The sequence below is a fragment of the Hyla sarda genome, chromosome 1 (assembly GCF_029499605.1).
Source record: "Hyla sarda isolate aHylSar1 chromosome 1, aHylSar1.hap1, whole genome shotgun sequence".
NCBI lineage: Eukaryota > Metazoa > Chordata > Amphibia > Anura > Hylidae > Hyla > Hyla sarda.
Genome location: NC_079189.1, coordinates 293,212,115 through 293,233,462, shown reverse-complemented (window position 1 = coordinate 293,233,462; position 21,348 = coordinate 293,212,115). Strand labels below are relative to the sequence as shown.

The window sequence follows — 21,348 nt, the reverse complement described above, 5'->3', positions numbered from 1 at the left end:
CAGACATGAATGGAGGGGGTGTGGTGTGAAGTCACAATGGGGCGTGGTGTGACATTTTGTCTCCCACCGTGGGAACCCAGCATTATAATCATACAGTTTAGAATGCAGGGTGCTGCACGGAGATTGCGGGACCAGCGGCAGGACCTCTGCGATCAGACATCTTATCCCCATCCTTTGGATAGGGGATAAAATGTCTAGGGGCGGAGAACCCCTTTAAAGCTCCAACTCACCTACTCAGACACAGTCCAAAATTGTAAAATTATAGTTGTCTATGGGGGGTTTAGAAGCATGCTGCATATTATTTATTACCCCCTTAAGGACTTTTTCACTTTAAGGACTGAGCCCTTTTTTTTGCAATTCTGACCACTGTCCCTTTATCCATTAATAACTCTGGGATGCTTTTACTTTTCATTCTGATTCCAAGATTGTTTTTCGTGACATATTCTACTTTTTGTTAGTGTTCAATTTTTGTCGATACTTGCATCCTTTCTTGGTAAAAAAAATTCCAAAATGTAATGAAAAATGTGAAAATTTAGCATTTTTTTTACTTTGAAACTCTGCTTCTAAGGAAAATGGACATCCCAAATAAATGATATATTGATTCACATATACAATATGTCTACTTTATGTTTGCATCATAAAGTTGACATGTTTTTACTTTTGGAAGAAATCAGAGGGCTTCAAAGTTTAGCAGCAATTTCCAATTTTCACAACATTTTCAAAATCTGAATTTCTCAGGGACCAGTTCAGTTTTGAAGTGGATTTAAAGGGCCTTCATATTAGAAATACCCCACAAATGACCCCATAATGAAAACTGCACTCTTCAAAGTATTCATAATGACATTCAGAAAGTTTGTTAACCCTTTAGGTGTTTCACAGGAATAGCAGCAAAGTGAAGGGGAAAATTCAAAATCTTCTTAATTTTTTACACTCACATGTTCTTGTAGACCCATTTCTTGAATTTTTACAAGGGATAAAAGGAGATAAATCACCCTAAAATTTGTAACCCAATTTCTCTTGAGTAAGGAAATACCTAATATGTGGGTGTTGAGTGCTCTGTGGGTGCACTAGAGGGCTCAGAAGGGAAGGAGCGACAATGGGATTTTGAAGAGTGAGTTTTTCTGAAATGGTTTTTGGGGGCATGTCACATTTAGGAAGCCCATATGGTGCCAGAACAACAAAAGAAACAACATGGCATACTATTTTGGAAACGACACTCCTCAAGGAATGTAACAAGGGGTACAGTGAGCCTTAACACCATACAGGTGTTTGATGACTTTTCATTAAAGATGGATGTGTAAATTATTTTTTTTTTTCACTAAAATGCATTTTTTTCCCTAATCTTTACATTTTTACAAGGGGTAGCAGAAGAAAATGTCCCCCAAAATTTGTAACCCCATCTCTTCTGAGTATGCAAATACCCCATTTGTAGAAGTCAAGTGCACTGTGGGTGCACTACAATGCTCAGAAGAGAAGGAGTCACATTTGGCTTTTGGAAAGCAAATTTTGCTGAAATGGTTGTTGGGGGGCATGTCGCATTTAGGAAGCACCTATGGTGCCAGAACCGCAAAAAAAAAAAAAAAACACATGGCATACTATTTTGGAAACTAGACCCCTCAAGGAACGTAACAAGGGGTACAGTAAGCCTTAACACCTTACAGGTGTTTGACGACTTTTCTTAAAAGTCGGATGTGTAAATGAAAAACATTTTTTTTTCATTAAAATGCTGTTTTTTCCCCAAATTTTTAATTTTTGCAAGGAGTAATAGGAGAAAATGCCCCCAAATTTTGTAACCCCTTTTCTACTGAGTATGGAAATACCCCATGTGTGGACGTCAAGTGCTCTGCTGGCGAACTACAATGCTCAGATGAGAAGAAGTGCCATTGAGCTTTTGGAGAGAGAATTTGGTCAGAATAGAAGGCTGGGGCCATGTGCGTTTACAAAGCCCCCCGTGGTGACAGAACAGTGGACACCCCACATGTGACCCCATTTAAGAAACTATACCCTTCACAGAATTTAATTAGGGATGCAGTGAGCATTTACACCCCACTGGCGTTTGACAGCTCTTTGGAACAGTGGGCTGTGCAAATTAAAAATTACATTTGGTTGCACGGGGTGCCTGCTGAACAATTTCTGCAGGCAACCCGGTCCGGTCCCCGCCCTGTACACCCTGAGTCCTTAAGGACTCGGAAACGGGGGCATATGGGTACGCCCTGCGTCCTTAAGTGGTTATGGTCAATGTATACTGTAAATAGTATGCAATAAAATCAAACTATTTCTATTGGTGGCTGCAGGCATCTATATTTTCAGCACTTAATTATAATATATTTATATAACAAAACCATAAATAATGTGTGTATAATTCCACACTTTATTGATTAAAACAACATACATTACAACATTGGATTAATATAAGGACTGCCATCTAATTTAGTTCTTTTTATCCAGGATTTAAGAAACCTGTATGGGACATAATTGATGAATTCTGATTTCCGATCTGTTTATATTGTACTGTTCTTTATTTAGAAGATTATCATAATATATTATGTCATGTTATATCTTCTGCTTCTAGTCATGTAAAATTCCAAAGTTCAACACATTCTGTAGGTCTGTTAAATCTATATGTTTTTTTCAAAGGAAATAATTTATATTGGGGATTATATAAAACAACAACTAAAGCATATCTGTTGTTCGTAGGACAGACCCACCAACCTTAAATGCTTTTATTATGGATAAAGCTTTGCTAGATTATGAGGTATCCATAGACTCAGACTGCAAGTTGCTGACCGTGGGGAAACCATTTGCCATTGAAGGTAGGTTTATTCTGGTTGTGTGACATCTTCAAAGAAAACTTCAGGTATCTTTTATTATCTATATCAAGATCACCTTGATATAGGTGGCAGTCATCACCTCTCAGTTCTCAATGAAGGGGGAGATTTATCCAAACCTGTGTAGAGGAAGAGCGGTGCAGTTGCCCATGGCAACCAATCAGATTTCTTCTTTCATTTTTCATGAAACTCTTTAAAAATGAAAGAAGCAATCTGATTGGTTGCCATGGGCAACTGCACCACTCTTCCTCTGCACAATTTTTGATAAATCTCCCCCAAAGGGAGCACTCAGAATCATGCACCATTGAAAACAGAGGAGAGGTGACCTTCCTATGGACAGCCCATAAACTACAACAATGTCCAAAAAATTTCAAGGGGGAGGTCACCTCTGCTCAGTTCTTACCAGGTTGTGTGCTTGAACAGTCTCTACACTGTGCTTGAACAGTCTCTACACTGAGGTAACATCAATGGTGACAATCTACTTTACAGTCTGTACTCATCGGGGGGTAGAAACTGTTGGTGATCCAGCTGTTGGTGATCCAGGAAAAAAATAGGAATATATGGAGTGTCATCTTCACATTGATGATAAGAGTTAAGGTTTTCTGAAGGTGCCACAGGTCCTCATTAAAGTAAGATATACATTGTATAAGAAAAGGGCTGAGAACATATGTTTCCATTTCTACTCAGGTTATGGAATTGGTCTTCCCCAAAACTCTGCGCTAACCTCTAATATATCAGAGTTTATAAGCCGTTATAAATCATCTGGATTCATGGACACTTTACATGACAAGTGGTACAAAATGGTGCCCTGTGGAAAGCGAGTGTTTGCTGTGACTGAGGTAATGCATATAATATTATCACCATTTTGCATATCACTATTTTCTCTCAGTTGGTCAATTATTTATTTTTTAAAAGAGTTTAAGATAAACTGATGAAAATGTAAAACATTTAAATAGAATATATTGTAGTAGACAGGCTCCCTGTCATCAGCTGACTAGTGAGTCAGGTCTCGGCCGCATTGCAACCTGGGAAAAATCTGAGACAACAGTCATTTTGTATGCTGATAAAAATAAATATTGGAGTGAAAATTACATAAGAATTGTGAGAATACAGTCACACACAGGTACAGACACTATATTATGAACTACACTAACTTCACAGCCCCTGTAGCATAGTGAAATAAAAAAAAATCCTGGAATACCCCTTTTATTCCAGAATATGGGTTCAGATAGTTCTAACACAGTAGACAACCTTGAAGCAGTGCAATATAAAAATAACCTATATGTTACTCTAACTATATGATAAGAAAATAGAAGACAAGAAGCAAACAGCTGTTTTTGGAATTATAATATTTTGACACATATAACTTTTTCACAAACATAATATTTATTTGAACTGGATTAAAAAGTACTATTTCTGCAGTAACATCCTCATTTTACCTAGCAGTCAAGCCACTAAGACACAATATTACATACGTGTAATATAAAGCATATTACAAGAAACATCATTTCATTTAGCTCTAGCCAGTTGTGTATACAGTATAAAAGAACAGAGGCTGCATAGCAAAAATAAAATTAAGTAACCCCCCTTTTAATGTCTAGTTTTGCCACCCAAGACAGAAGGGCTTAGTGTTTGTTTCCTCCTACTTTCCATTACCCATGGGCCCATACCCCACCACCTGTAGTGAGCCATGCATAGTTTCTTACTACCCTGAAGTAGAGTTGATGAGATTGGGCCTCTTCATTTCAAAGGTCCCATTGCAGCAGCTGCAGCATGATCTGCCTATATTGTGCATACATCCTTGATTCCAAAACTGATACAAATAAAGTTTAAAAAAATACAAATAAAATGTGTGTAAATAAGCAAAGCTATATATAATGTGTTATTGGTTGTATAAATGGCCATTTAGAGTTGATATTGTTATTGTGCTTGTGTCCTACAGACGCTCCAGATGGGAATTTACCATTTTTCAGGATTATTTGTTCTCCTCTGTATCGGGTTTTGTGGGTCACTTCTCACATCATTAGGAGAAAGGATTGTTTACTACCTGATTCTGCCTCGCATGAGGAGAAAGCGTAGATTCAAATATTGGCTTCATACTAGTCAGGTAAATTTAGATTTCTGGTACAAAAATGTAACAATGATTTATTAAAATGTGGACTGTTTGGTGGTTTTACCACAGTTGCAGTACATTTAACTTTTACATGATATGGTAATAGCGCAACCCTAGGTTAATGTATCCAATGAATCAAGAACAGATTAGAATAACCAATCACAAAACCAAATAAAATTCAAGGGTGGCAAAAATATAATGCAAAAGGTTTAAGACTTATTTATGTTTTTGTAATGCCATGAAGAACGCCCCTCTAGTTTTTAAATTTTAGCATCCACGTTTAAGAAGTATAAGATAAATCATCCATTCTTAATATTTTTGTCCCAAAGTAGACCATAATGAAAATAGACTAAACAGTTAATATAATCGGATAGGTTTCTGGCACACGTGGTCTAATCAGAGAATAGGGCAGATTTATGTGCCCTGCACCAGAATAACAAGTATGTGTAAAACAAGGACAGTTTAAGGGTGCATTCCCACACAGCGTATTTTGCTGCGTATTTGCTGCGTATTTGGTGCTGCGTATTTTCCTACCCATTGACTTCAACAGGGAAAATAGAATACGCAGCAAATACGCCGTGTGGGAACGTACCCTAAAAGAAAAACAATCCAACAATAGACACAACTAATACATTTCCCTCTTTGTATTTCTTTCAAGATTAAAAACAAAACAAAACAAGTAACTTTAACCCCTTAAGGACAATCAAAGGTCACAGGTATGGATGCAAGGAAAAACTAATGAAGTGACAAACAGCATAATGCAGGTGTAAGGTATGAAGCTAACTGCCCAAATCCAGCCCCGAACGCACGGGCGAAGGGCGAAAACGTGCGTTCGGGGCTGGCGGTGATGTATCTCCCTACAAGTGCACAGTTCATCTTTTGCAATATTATGATGTTATGTGATTTGGGCAGTTAGATTCAAGCTCAGTGCTTCCCCACGTGTGCCTCCAGCTGTTGCAGGGACCAGAAAACCGCAGGGTGTACCTATACGCCCTAAGTCCTTAAGGACTCAGGAACGGGGGCATACGGGTACGCCGTGCGTCCTTAAGTGGTTAAGGTTAGGTTCGCACAAGGGTTGGAGATAAGAAAGTCAGGCCCTGTTCTGAAGATCGTAGGGAGTTCTAGAGGGCGGACCACCATCCCCCACAATTAGACACTTATTCCCCATCATGTGTACAGGGCATATGTTTCTATTACTGGAGTACCTTTAAAGCCTCCTTCATGCTCATTTTGAGGCACTTTCTCTAGGAACCTGTCATCCAATCTATTGGCATCAAGAAGAAACAGAGGCAGAAAAAGATTCAGTTTAACATCTAAGTTATTGATTAAAATCTTTGCTCTTTCTATACTTCCTGTGAATAGTGTCACTTAATAATAGAGTGTAGATATGGAGAAAAAATCCAGTTCCACGGCGCAGTCCACAGATTCAGATCCTTTATGCATATTGCATTGAGTCCGGTCTGCCGGATGACTGGCGCATGCGTGCCTCGCCGGCACGTGTGTTTGTTTACCTTTGGCGTTCGGGGCGCGCGCGTACTATGTCTGCACACAGCGCTTCCTCCTTGCCCTGGTGTGCGCGCGCGCCGACGCTGTATCCTTCACACGGAGCGGGCGGGCGCTTGCGCTTTCGTCACCTCCGGCCGTCATCATCATTATCATCGGGAGTTGACACATGCGCCGTAGGTCTGGCGATGTGTGCCTTTTTGAGTCTGATTATTGTTTTATGCTAAGTATATGTATTCTAAGGTATATATATATATTTTATTTGTGAAATATTTTAATGTAAACTAAATTCATATGTTGTTATTTTAAGTTATACATTACATCCTTGCTGCTATGGGCATTTCCGCCCATTGAGGCCATTGATCTTATTTAAAGGCACCAGTCTGTTATACATGTTATGATGCCTACTTGCCTGATGAAGGGGATCCTAAGCCCCGAAACGCGTTGCACCTTGGCTTAATAAATATTTATATTACTTACACCATCATCTGATTGAATCTGTGGACTGCGCCGTGGAACCGGATTTTTTCTCCATATCTACATCCTGCTCTGAATCGGCTTGCTTAGTGCTGGATCCGATACCGGGAGGCTGCACCACTAATCTTATGCACTTGTGTAGTTGTGTCAGTTAGACAACCGTACCAGGTGAGAGGACCACTGAAACGTTTATGAATCCTTCACTCACTTACATCCCTTCTTATTCAAAACATACTGTCCTATGAGGAGCGCTGCTTATTGTTTTCTTTAGATTTATGAAACTTAATATTAGGATCACACATAGGACTCCATGGAAAGATCAGAGATTTCAATGGAAAATGGCTAGTTAGGCTATGTACACATGGTAGAATTTCCAAGCAGAATTTGTCTGAAAAATGTCTTAGTTCCATCATTTACAGTCCTGCTGTACTGTGCACATGGTGGAATTTCCGTGGCAGAAATATCTTTTGCCTTTATTCCGATTCCAGACTCCACAGAAGGAAGGACTGTGGAAGAGGGAGCAGTCAGCAAGAGGGCGGTGAGAATGAGAGGCACACAGCTAGAGGACTGTGATGGAGAAAAACAGTAAGAGGAGGGAAGCAAGCAGTAAAAGGACTGTGAAGGAGGGAGGCAGTAAGAAGGAGGACTGTGAAGGAGGGAGGCAGTCAACAAGAGGACTGTAGAAGTGGGAGGCAGCCAGTAAGGGTCTGTGGAGATCAGACAGTCAGTAAGAGGACTGTAGAGGAGGCAGTGTCCTACAGTGAGGGACAGGAATGTGCACAGATAGAAATAAAGAGGTCTTGAGCGCTTGCCCTTTTTCTATACCTCCTTTTGTTGCCCTATTGATAGACATATTATTGCATTTTGCCGTGATTTTGCCCAAAAATACTGCAATTTTGTGCAAATGTGACAGATTACAATAATATGAATTTTGTCATATAGCTGTTTGGGCTCTACAAAGCAAAGAGCAGCACATACACTGTTTTGGGACCATTAAGAACCTGCAATGACATCATTAGGTCCTGAAAAGTCCTGTACAAGTGCACAGAGGAGAAGGAGATTATAAGGAAAGTATAGAGGGAGGGGGGTAAGGTATAAAAAACATTGTATGTGGGGGGGAGGTCATAGGGAGCAGTATATAGTGGGGATAGGGAGCAGTATGTAAAGGCAATAGGTAGGGGTATAGGAAGCAGTATATAAGGGGGTATGAGAAGCAGTATATAGGGGGTAGGGGAAACAGTATATAAGGGGGCTGTGTGTGAACAGGGTGATTGACTTGGGGTCTGTATCCCAAGGTTAACCCCTTGAGGGCACAGTCAATTTTCATTTTTGTGTTTTTTTTGTTTTTCCTCCTCACCTTCTAAGAGACATAACTCTTTTATTTTTCCACCCACACACCCATATGAGGGCTTTATTTGTGTCATTTGCAGAAGCAATTGTACTTCGTAATGACTCATTTCATTTTAACATAAATTGTATTGCGTAGCAATGAAAATATTATTAGTAGGGAAAAATCGAAAAGAAAAACGCAATTTTGCAACTTTGAGGATTTTGCTTATACGTAGTGCATTTTATGGTAAATCTGACATGTGGGTCAATATGATTATACTGTGGTGGCCCAGTATGGGATGGTGTGTCCCCGTACTTCTCCTGCCCTGTCAGGCAGAGTCTCTCCATGTCTCCATGGCCAGTCACAAGTCAGTCAACAGTAAAGTCAATTGTCGAGTCACCGTGGCCTGCACTAAAGTGTCTCTACATACTGCAGGTCTCAGCAAGCCTGCGAGGTCCCCCTGTGTCACTGGTCACCTCCTTGGGATATTGGCTGTACTGCATAAACTGTGTTATCTGTCTAATCTCAGTTAAGCTACCGTTTGTCCGTAACTTGGTGTCGGTGTCTTCATTGCCCCCGTGCCTAGCCCAGGACCAGCGGTATTACCTTTGGGTGGCTAAGGCTAAGCCATGCCCTGGCGTCACGAAAAGAAGGGGTGAATAACATAATAACATCTGCCCCTTGTTTTATAACATCTACCCTGCATTGCACCCCCAAAGAAGTAGGGAAAAGAGTACATGTACGCCCTGGTCCTGTTACCGGCATTTAACACATGCTCACAGGCTAAGCGTGGGTTAAACCCGGTGGGTCCTGCCTACTATCAGCAGCCAGGACCCAGGGTTAATGCCGGGCTTCACAGATCGGGCCGATGCCCAACATTAACCCTTTAGACAATGCAATCAAAGTTTCTCGCCATCTAAAATTAAACTGAAAGCATCCCTGCAGCTCAGCGGAGCTGATCGGAACTATCGCAACGAAATTGCGATGTCTTGATCAGCTGATAGGACAGCGGGAGGGCCCTTACCTGTCTCCTCACCGTCCAATCGATCTTCTATTGCTCTAAGTCTGCCATACAGGCAGGAGCAGCAGAGCACCGATAACACTGATCAATTCTATGCTATGAAGCATTAAACAGTGTATGCAATCAAAAGATTGCATGGTGAAGCCCCCTATGCTAAAAAAGAAAGTAAAAAGTTTATAAATTTGAATAAGCCCCTCCCCTAATAAGAGTTTGAATCACCCCCATTTCCCATTTTTTAAATAAAATAATGAAATAAAAAATATTAAACATATGTGGTATCGCTACGTGCGTATATGTCCGAACTATTAAAATACAACATTAGCTAAACCACATGGTCAATGGCGTACACGTAAAAAAATACCAAAGTACAAAATTGTGCATTTTTGGTCACTTCATATACCATAAAAAATTAATAAAAGCAATCAAAAACTCCCATTAAAGGGGTATTCTGGCTTTATACATCTTATGCCCTATTCAATGGATAGGGGATAAAATGTATGGTTGCAACATTCACCGCCGCTGGGGACCTCCACAATCTCTGTTTAGCCTCCGGCATTCTGTGCCGGGCGCTGCCTCCGAGCCAGGAACGTTACGTCACGGCCACTCCCCCTAGTGATGTCACACCATGCCACTCCATTCATGCCGTCATGCCCCCTCCCACAGACATGAATGGAGGGTAGTTTGAAGCTTTCGATTCATTCATTCAACCTTCTGTTGGCGTCCCACGTGTCTGCACCTTCTGTTGTTTTGCTCTAAGTTGGAATAAAGTTCTGCCAAGGCCAGAAGTGGATCCATAAGGGAAAAAAAGTATAAGGTCTTCCTTTATATGTCCAATTCTTTTTGAATAGACTTCTGGCTTTGGCTCAAATACTGCAGTGGAAGTGGAAACTCAGCCTTAGGCTACATTCACATCTCATTTTTTTACACATGGTTGCCGTATCAGTTTTTTGTGCAGTAGAAAAAATGTATGCATAAAATTTTTTTGTCAGACCTACAGTTTGTGAAATTATTTTGTTGCTTATCTGTATAAATATATAATATATGGACAAAAGTATTGGGACACCTTTACGTTAGACCTGCAAGCTTTCAGCACATCACATTTTAAATCAATAGGCATAAATATGGACCCTTCCTTTTCAATCTTTTACAAGATTTTGAAGTGTGCTTGTGGGAATTTTTGCCCATTCCTCCAGAAAAAATGCTGCTTAGACCGAAGCCGTTGTGTGAACAGAAAGGAAAAAAAGAGAAGTAACATCAGAGCAAGAAGGGGTTAAATGACAAAAGCAGCCCTGATCAAAGCAGCAAACTGCTGTTAATTATAATGACTAAACAGAAGCAGAGAGGATCACAACAAGGAAGGTGTTACATCATATAGGAACACAGAAGTTTCCTCCTTGGCAGTTCCGTAAAATAGCACTTTCTTTAGTCAAAAATGATAAAAATAGTACTAGTAGTACATGGCATCATGGTTGCATCATATAAGCAGCTCTGGTCTAAGCAGTTAAGATGCTACTAAGGTGCTACTGAAGATGATGACGACAGGGAAGTGAGACACCTAGTGGCCTAAACTTTAGGGCTTTTCTGGGATAAGGAGTCTTTTTTTTAATAAAAATAACTTATTGCAAATATGTTTGAAATGACAGTGACCATTTAAGATTTAATTTCACTGGAAATATGGGGCCTTCCCCGCTAAATTTTACAGTTGGCACAATGTAGTCTGGGTTTGGCAAATGCCAAACTCATCCATTAGACTGCTAGGTAGTAAAGTATTACTCTAGTATTTGTTATGGGGGAGATTTATCAAAACCTGTCCAGAGGAAAAGTTGCTGAGTTGCCCATAGCAACCAATCAGATCACTTCTTTCATTTTTCAGAGGCCTTTCAAAAATAAAAGAAGTGATCTAATTGGTTGCTATTGGCAACTCAGCAACTTTTTTTATCTATTATTCAATCATTATCAGTGACAGTAGTAAGAATATTATATGTATGTGTTTATACATGTCATATTCTTACTACTGTCACTGATAATGATTAACCTCTTAAGGACGCAGGGCATACCTGTACGCCCTGCGCCCAGTCCCGGTATTTAAAACGGGGTCACGCCGTGACCCTACGTCATACCGGGTCAGTCTCGGCGTCTTATGATAGCCGGGACCCTGGGCTAATAACATGTGGCACAGATCGTTGTGCCGCGTGCTATTAACCCTTCAGACACGGTGATCAAAGATCTAAAACGAAAGTGAAAGCTTCCCGGCAGCTCAGTGGGGCTGATCGGGACTATCGCGATAATATCGCGATGTCCCGATCAGCTAGGACACGAGCGGAGGTCCCCTTAACCTTGCTCCATCGCGTCCGATCGGTGTTTGATTGCTCCAAGCCTGAGCTACAGGCTTGAGCAATCAACCCCCTATTATGCTGATTCATGCAAAGCTATGGCTTTGCAAGGATCAGGGTAAAAGATCCGTGTGTGCAGTGTTATAGCCCCCTATGGGAGCTATAACACTGCAAAAAAAAAGGGGGAAAAAAAAGTTAATAAAGGTCATTTAACCCCTTCCCTAATAAAAGTTTGAATCACCCCCCTTTTCCCATAAAAAAAAACTGTGGAAATAAAAATAAACATATGTGGTATCGCCGCGTGCATAAATGTCCGAACTATAAAAATATATTGTTAATTAAACCGCACGGTCAATGGCGTACGGGCAAAAAAATTTCAAAGTCCAAAATAGTGTCCAAAATTTGTGGTCACTTTTTATATCATGAAAAAATTAATAAAAAGCGATCAAAAAGTCTGATCAATACAAAAATGGTACCAATAAAAACTTCAGAACATGGCGCAAAACATGAGCCCTCATACTAGCCCGTATGCGGAAAAATAAAAAAAAGTTATGGGGTCAGAAGATGAGAATTTTTAATGTATAAATTTTCCTGCATGTAGTTATGATTTTATTCAGAAGTACGACAAAATCAAACCTATATAAGTAGGGTATCGTTTTCACCATATGGACCTACAGAATAAAGATAAGGTGTCATTTTAACCAAAAAAATGCACTGCATAGAAACGGAAGCCCCCAAAAGTTAGAAAATGACATTTTTTCTTCAATTTTGTCGCACAATTCATTTTTTTTCCGTTTCGCCGTGGATTTTTGGGTAAAATGACTAATGTCACTGCAAAGTAGAATTGGTGGTGCAAAAAATAAGCCATCATATGGAATTTTATGTGCAAAATTGAAAGCGTTATGGTTTTTAGAAGGTGATGAGGAAAAAATGAAAATGCAAAAACGGAAAAATGCTGAGTCCTTAAGGGGTTAAATGCCTTATTTATGTGCTATAATTATATAATGTCATATAGCATTACAATAGGAACAGTGTCTGTTTGCAATGTATATTATTTGGGTAACACAATGGCCCTGATTTACTAAGAGCGGAATGTAGTTTTTTGTGGGTTTTCTTTCCCAACAGGTATTTCTCCATAGTGTTTATTAATTTTTTTCTTACACTTTTGCACTTTTCCCTACACTCTGCTTTGTTTACAACTATTCTGAGCTGTCGAGTTTTCCACAGCTCAAATTCACCACGTTTTATGTGGGAAAATGAGTAAATATGCTAGGATTATTTTGAAGATGCCAGATTTTTGTGCCAACACCCCTTTTTGACAGCCGTCACGCCCACTTTTCAGGTTTTCTTAGTAAAATAGAGAGTTGGTCGGGTTGGTTGGATTTTTTTTTGTTGCAAATTCTGGCACACGCAGCATGGGACACAATTTGGACGCAAAAACCTGGATCACCTTAGTAAATGACCCCCAATGTTTTCTCGAATCTGCGTCATGCATATAGTACCTGAAAAACAAAGTTATTTTGAACCTTCTCTATAACTGTAAGTAAATAAAGTATTTAGTGTGTGAAAATACCATAAAGGCATCAATACCATAGAGGCCCTTGAGTGCATTTTTCAATTCCTTCATTCCATTTTGTTCTCCTATTGTTTCCTATGAGATAGTCTCCAAAATGGCCCATATGGCACGTTCTTGGTATTTTGATCAGTGTTTTAGCAAACATTTGAAGAGCAAACAAAACCGAGAATGCCTAAAATGATAAAATCATTGCTAAATGACGGCAATTGTAGCCATGGGTGAATGTTCATTTCAGAAATAAAACTCTACTTCTGGAGTTAAAAACTACCGCAGCAAGAATGGTAAACCAACACTGTTACCTTGATATTTTGGGGTTTCACTCATTTTCAAAAATAAAATTGTTTTGTTAACTCATTACAATGAGGCAATGTGAGATTTACGCTTGCTATGTACAATACTATGTCAGGGCTTTACATACGTTCCATAGTTTTGTATATACAGCTGTTCCGCCTTAAAAGAAAACCTTTCTGTAACCTTTTCTTACTCTGTAAATAAATGACCTGTAATAGATTCCACACTTAAATAATACCCCGACTACTTCTATAGTGCCCTCTATATTCATTGGTATATTTCCTACATATACACACAGCTATGTTACTTTTAGGGGTCTCTAATGTGAGACATAGGGGTTTGAGGCTGTCATAGCAGACCATTGTCAGTCAGACATTTAATCAGGGAAGTCAGAGAGCAAAGAGAGGTGGGTGAGGATGTCACAATACCAGAAATGGGCGTGGCGATTAGATTTTGGGAGAAAAGGGGGCATGTCACTTTACTTCCAATGGGCATTTGACGAGAAATGTAGATTCCTTAATGCTAACTTGAATCATTCTGTTTGGTGATGTCTCTGTTCATTTTCCTATTTACAGAAAATACATCGGGCATTGAACATGGCAAGTGAAGATCAAGATGTAAAGCTCCCAAAACCTGACAAACGGTAGGAATAGCTAATTGAATTGATAGATCAGAACATCAGATCTCTGTCACCTAATACGTGTTAGAACAGTAATTCTAAGTCTTGGTTCTGCTACAATAGGACAGACTTCTAAAATGTCACCAAATCTGATCAGTATGACACATTACAATTGACTAAAAATCCAAGCAATACTATGGGTAACCCTGCATAAATAAACAAGATGCAAAAACGGCATTAGCTAGTCTTATTTTAAAGTGTACCTGACCTTGTAAAGCATTTTTAAAGAGTACCTGTCACCAAAATAAACTTTTAATACATTGTTCCTTATGTAATTAAAATTCTCAACCTTTATATGTTTTAAATGTGATTCCAAAAATAGTGGCTATGTGGCTCTGTTCTGTTCAATGCGCAAGTCAAAGAGTTAGTTTGGACTCCTCCCAGCCAGGGCAGAAGACTGAACTCAGGAAGTGCGTTCAGGGAATGGAGAGGCACAGCTCTTGCAGGCTTCAGTGATGTCAAGCCTGCTGGGGAACGCCCATTTTCTCCTGCCGGGAGCTCACACTATGTAAGCAAGGGGAAAGGTATGATAGAGATTTGTAAAGCTTGGAATTTTTTTTTTTTTAAGGTCAGGAGGGATGTTAGAAGTAGTTAGGGAATATAATCTGAGTTAGTTTAGAAAATATGGTTTGATGACAGGTACTCTTTAAAGCTTGTCTGGTTTTGTTAGATTAACTCTTCAGAGAGGCAACATTAAAGGGTACTCCGGTGGAAAACTTATTTTTTTTAAAAGAACTGGTGCCAGAAAGTTAAACAGATTTGTAAATTTCTTCTATTAAAATAGCAGCTGTATGCTACAGAGAAAATTCTTTACCTTTTGAATTTCTTTTTTGTGTTGTCCACAGTGCTCTCTGCTGACACCTCTGTCCGTGTCAGGAACTGTCCAGAGCAGCATAGGTTTGCTATGGGGATTTTCTCCTACTCTGGACAGTTCCTGATACAGGCATCAGGTGTCAGCAGAGAGCACTGTGAACAACACAAAAAAGAAATTCAAAAAGTAAAAAAATTAAAAGTACTGAAAGGATTAAGATTTTTTAATAGTAGTAATTTACAAATCTGTTTAACTTTCTGGCACCAGTTCATTTAAAAAAAAAGTTTACCACCGGAATAACCCTTTAATTTTAGTGCCCTCACTGCTGTTATTGAGCCCCTGAGAGTCCCCTCTGCGGTGCCCAGCTTTCCCCCCCCCCCCCCCCATTTCAGGGGGCAGAACCAGAATTAGGTAGTTTGACAGTAGTGCACACACACACATTTACTTTCTTTCCCACACTTATCTGGCCAATCACAGCACAACACCTTGTCCTTACTGCTATGCCATAAGATCTGATTAAAGTGTACTTAACTGTGCTCAATGAAACAGGACACCCAAGAGGGACAAAGGCAAGGCTGCAGAGGGTGCTACGTGTTATAAGAAACAGAATGTATGGCTTTATTTGTCTAGGACTTAAAGGGGTAGTCCAGTGGTGAAAAACTTATCCCCTATCCTAAGGATAGGGGATAAGTTTGAGATCGCGGGGGGTCCGACCGCTGGGGCCCCCTGCGATCTCTCTGTACGGGGCCCCGGCTCTCCGCCGAGATAGCGGGTGTCGACCCCCTGCACGAGGCGGCGGCCGACACGCCCCCTCAATACATCTCAATGGCAGAGCCGGAGATTGCCGAAGGCAGCGCTTCGGCTCTGCCATAGAGTTGTATTGAGGGGGCGTGTCGGCCACCGCCTCGTGCGGAGGTCGACACGCCCCCTTCCCGTGGGCTGTCTGGGCTCTGTACAGGAGATCGCATGGGGCCCCAGCGGTCGGACCCCCCGCGATCTGCAACTTATTCCCTATCCTTAGGATAGGGGATAAGTTGCTCACCACTGAGTCACCACTGGATATCTCCTTTAAAAAAGAAAGAAATACAAGTTTCTCACCTGTTAAATACTTCTCTACCTTTGCTGCACCATGTGTTATCAGCTTTATTATAGCTATTATGTTATATACATGCCTGTGAATGCTGTAGACAATCACTGGTCTAAGCATTGACACTAGCATGTACCCTCAAGCAGTTTGGAATTTATATGGTATGGTTTTTTCCCTTACATTTCTTGCTATTGGTTTAGACTCAGCAGAAAGCAGAACAGTGTGATGCTTCTGACAACAGTAGCCTCCTCCCTGTCTCTCCTCGGTGTCCTTTCTCCTTCCCACAGCACAGTGCATGCAAAATTAAAATGAATAAACCTACATTACATATAAATACACATTGTACTAGAACATAAAACAGATTATATAGCTACAGGAGAATTTAACACATGGTAAGGGAAATTAAATAAACTATATTGTATTGAACCTATGGAGCCCAATTGCCCCTCTAGAGACCCAGCCCTGATGATTTAAAACCAACAGAATAGCTGCAGCTATAACTTTATAAGTATCTCTTGATTGTATAATCTGTGTAGACTGCGGTGCTAATAATTGTTAGTGTGTTGGTAATACAACTACTAACCAGCTATATAATATAACAACTGCTTGTAATTAAAAAATGTAATTAAATTAAAAAGGTTCCAGAACAGTGCCTGGCCCCAACCTTATGCATGACTTCAGGGAACAGGAAACAATAAGAATAGCCATTCATATGATGTCCTGGTCCCCTGACGAAGCAGTGCATATGGCAAAACATGTTGGGGAGCACTTTTCTGGTGTTCATAAAACCCTTTTAATTTATCACTGGTAGTTACAGGATATAGATGGGTTTATTAAAATGCAAAATAGCTGTCCAACCACAGCACCTAAATGTAGCACTTCCTGGAGAAATGGTAATATAGTTTCTTGTGCTGTAATTATTATATTCTATGTCATCTTTGAGTTTAGCTACATGTCCTCGAATCATAATGAAAATATTTTTTTATCTCTAGCTGCAACCTCCAAAAGGAACCAGCTGCAGAACATCAGTCTGTCTGGAATAACCTGCGTCGCACCCCAGTACACCAAGAGAAAAGGGTACATTTTAATTTAGAGACTATAAATATCAAGGATTGTTCATGTGAAAATGGTCAACCGTGCAACCCTAAGGAACAGGAATTGAAACAACTGGAGTTGAAAATAGAAGATATGAAGGATCAGTTAAGAGCTGCACTGGTGAGAAAAAGTGAGCTAATGGTCATTCTGCAGCCTCCATGCAACCACATGCAGCCAAAGACAGATGGAAACAGATGATACAGAGACTGCTTGGCTCATGTACTTGGTCTAGTCGAATGCTCCGTCACAGAGCTTACATTCTATTACTCGGTTCTTCCAGGGAGGAGTTGCAGGCAGTTCATTACTGATGGATTGTTGCATAAGGCACAATAACTAAATCCTCAAAGATACTTACACCTTACCATTGTGTAAACAGGTGCAAGCAAACAGATGGACACCATGCAAGCAATATATTACAAAAATCATATTATCTTCTGTTTCTGGAATGAAAAATGTTTCTTGTTTCTGTATAACTTACACCATATTTGTGTCTTTTCTTTCTATTTAGTTTTCTGTAAAATGTTTCCTGGCTCTTTTATAATTGTTAAACAGCAGACACAAGGTCATAGCAGTATAATGGCACAAACTTGGGAATGCATCTTACAGCACTAACCATCCACCAGGTACTAAAAGAATATCCTGCCTATTTGTAATTTAAGGATCTTTTCTTAGACCTCAGATATATAAGAATTTTTGAATGCATACAAACCCCGCATACATATTCATAGTTTATGAATGCAATAAAATCTATTGATATTGTCCCATAGAAGATTTTTGCTGTAGTTAAACATATACAAGGACATTCTTGTGTAACAGAGGAGGCATTATCATAGAGTTAGTAATAAATGGTTATACACATCTTGGGTGCTCGGCGGATAGGCATAGGCAGTCCAAACAATTCTGGGATCAGAAAGCACAGCTCTCCAATTACAAATGAATATTAGGATTCCATTAGTAGAGCCCCATTGTAAGCAGAACATAAAGATTTGGTCATGAGTAAATACTATTTAATTCATAGTTAAACATGCCAGTATTTTACCCTTCTAAATCTTGTTCACAGCATGTGTGGAAGGACAACAAAGTGTAAGTGCTCAGTACATATGTTATGGCATCCCTATAAAACAGATTAGAAATACAATAATACATTTTCCATATTATCCATATTATGTGTGGGGGTCCCGGCACTCCCCTCGGCATCTGCCCTGGATCCCTGCTGTAGGATTTCAGCAGAGATCCGCTTCCGATCTCCGCCGGGTGAGCGGCGGAGACCAGGAAAAGACCATGACGTATGCATACGTCATGGATCCTTAAGACCCAGGGTGTGATGACGTATGCATACGTCATAGGTCCTTAAGGGGTTAAAGATCCTCCCAGAAGGAGTCTGCATCAGAACAGTTCCATACTTTCTTCCCAAGGTGGCTTCTTCTCAAAATTTTTACTGAGAATCTGTACTGCCAGTCTTCTACCCTGATCCTGTTTCGGAAGAGGAAGTTCGTTACCATTCCCTGGATATAAAGCGGGTACTTTCCTGTTATCTATCTTGTTTACTGGTCCATTGATAATCACACACCGTTATATAAAGTATTACACCAAGCACCACACTACATACTTCCCCGCCCATCCCCGCACACACCCCCAGTGACAGCCTGGTCAATCTAATGGTGGAGCAAACGAACTTGTATGCCCAGCAGTTCATTGCCCACCACCGAGATTCGTTTTTGGCGAGGTCCAATGAATGGCGCGCCATTGATGCAGCGGAAATGAGGACATTTTGGGGCCTCACGCTGCATATGGGCCTGGACAAAAAACCAAGTGCTCGTCATTACTGGAGCGGGGAAGTCCTCTACCAGACCCCGCTTTACAGTATGTTGATGACACGGAAGCGGTTCGAGGCCATTCGGAAATGCCTGCATTATGCAGATAATGCAGCATGTCTGCCCTGTGGTGATCCCACCTATGACCGGCTTTACAAAGTGAGGCCGGTTATCGATCACTTTGGGGCCAAATTTTTGGAGGCCTATGTACCGCTCAGGGACCTCTCGGTAGATAAGTCTCTCATCAGTTTTAAGGGGAGACTCATCTTCCGCCAGTATATTCCCTCGAAGCGGGCGCGGTATGGCGTGAAGATCTATAAACTCTGCAAGAGTACCTCCGGGTACACTTGCAAGTTTAGAGTGTATGAGGGACAAGATTCCCGTATTGAACCCCCAGATTGTTCCCCCACTCTGGGTGTTAGCGGGAAAATCGTTTGGGACCTTGTGCACCCATTGCTGGATAAGGGTTACCACGTGTACGTGGACAACTTTTATACCAGCATCCCTTTGTTCAAATCCCTTTCCGCCAGATCCACGTCAGCTTGTGGGACCGTGCGGAGGAACCAGAGAGGCCTCCCTCTAAATTTGGTCAAGACGCCTATCCCCAAGGGTGAGTCCCGTGCCCTCACCCATGATAACTTGTTGTTGGTGAAGTATAAGGATAAGAGGGATGTCCTTATGCACACCACTATTCATGGGAATGGCAGCACCCCTGTCCTTGTGCAAGGTACCGTGGGACCGGTCTTCAAGCCCGATTGTATTCTGGACTACAATCGGTATATGGGGGGAGTTGATCTCTCAGATCAAGTCCTCAAGCCATACAACGCTATGCGGAAAACACAGGCATGGTACAAAAAAGTTGCGGTCTACATGGTACAGGTTGCCATGTACAACGCTTTTGTACTATCCCAGTATGCTGGCAACACAGGGACATTCCTCCAGTACCAAGAAGAAGTCCTAAGGTTCCTGATCTTTGGCGACCGGGAAAGATCAGGCCGGACTTCCCAAGGGTCTGGAGTTGTAGGCGTCAGGATCGTCCCAGGCCAGCACTTTCCAGGTGAGGTCCCCCACAGTGGAAAGTCGGGACGATCCCAGAAAAGATGCAGAGTGTGTCACAAGAAGGGGAGACGGAAAGACACCACGTATCAGTGTGACACATGCCCAGATAATCCGGGCCTCTGCATAGGCTGCTTCAGGGAGTATCACACTTCCATGGAGCACTAAATTTTCCCTTTACATTTTAATTTTCCATAATTTGACCAATGTACAAAGTCCAGAGTACATTCCAAATTTTAACCCCCATAAACCACAAAATTGCCCAAAAAAACTGAAAAAAGAAAAAAACCTGATAAGACCTCTGGGGGTGTTTTTTCAGAAATGGGTCATAGGTCACTGAGTCACTATCATCGGGGACTTTTTTATGTTGCCTCAAATGTGCAGCGCTCTCTCTCCACCTGAGCGGGTGCGCATTTGAGGCAAAGGTTAGGGGCGGCCACACACATCACGTTCCCAGAATGGTTGACTCAGAGCATAGGGTTTGGGGCGGGCATATTTTTTTTAGTTTTGGCTATGCTCTGGTTCATCATTCTGGGAACATATCCTGTTTTATTATGTTTTATTATTTTCTGGCCCACTGTACCCCATATTACGGGCCTCTGTACCCCACCTGTCTACCCCAGTTACGGCCTGTTGTCCCCCATAGTGTTCCCCTATTTTAGGGCTCAGTGCTCCCCCCATTAACAGTCCTTGAGGGGGGGTCCCACATCCTGGCTCCATATGAAGCTCAAGGCCCCTGACTGCCCTCCCACTCCAGGAAGATCCGCTGTTCATCCACCAAGCCAAAATCGTCAAAATATAAGGTATGTCCTTACTCCAAAGAAATGTATTTACAAATTGTGGGGGGTCTTTTCTGCTATTAACCCTTGTAAAAATGTAGGTGAAAACATACTTTTTTAGTGAAATTTTTTTTTTTTACATATGCAAAAGTCGTGAAACCCCTGAGGGTTATTAAGGCTCACTTTACCCCTTGATACGTTCCCCGAGGGGTCTAGTTTCCAAAATGGTACTCCTTCTCTTCTGAGCGTTGTAGTTCGCCTGTAGTGCACTTCAGGTCAACTTATGGGGTACCACCATACTCAGAAGAGATGGGGTTACAAGTTTTGGGTGGGTATTTTCTGCTATTAACCCTTGCAAAAATGTGAAATTTGGGGGGGAAACACACATTTTAGTGGAAATTATTTTTTTTTTTACATATGCAAAAGTAGTTAAACACCTGCGGGGTATTAAGGCTCACTTAATTCTTTGTTACGTTCCTCAAGGGGTCTAGTTTCCAAAATGGTATGGCATGTGTTTTTTTTTTTTTGCTGTTCTGGCACCATAGGGGCTTCCTA

At 41.0% G+C, this 21,348-nt stretch overlaps 1 protein-coding gene across 3 annotated transcripts in view; it reads left to right on the top strand.

The window, feature by feature from the left end:
- Positions 1-18,236, top strand: part of GRIN3B (glutamate ionotropic receptor NMDA type subunit 3B) — a 101,654-nt gene extending 83,418 nt beyond the window's left edge. For 2 of the 3 annotated variants that reach the window (XM_056517735.1, XM_056517725.1), the window contains 5 exons: positions 2,698-2,813; positions 3,516-3,667; positions 4,771-4,935; positions 14,048-14,115; positions 17,042-18,235. In XM_056517735.1, the coding sequence (XP_056373710.1) occupies positions 2,698-2,813; positions 3,516-3,667; positions 4,771-4,935; positions 14,048-14,115; positions 17,042-17,342 (802 nt within the window). In that variant the 3' untranslated portion in view covers positions 17,343-18,235. Of the gene's footprint in view, positions 1-2,697; positions 2,814-3,515; positions 3,668-4,770; positions 4,936-14,047; positions 14,116-17,041 lie in introns of all 3 variants that reach the window. The other variant, XM_056517716.1, reaches the window with a different exon arrangement.
- Positions 18,237-21,348: the final 3,112 nt, after the last annotated feature.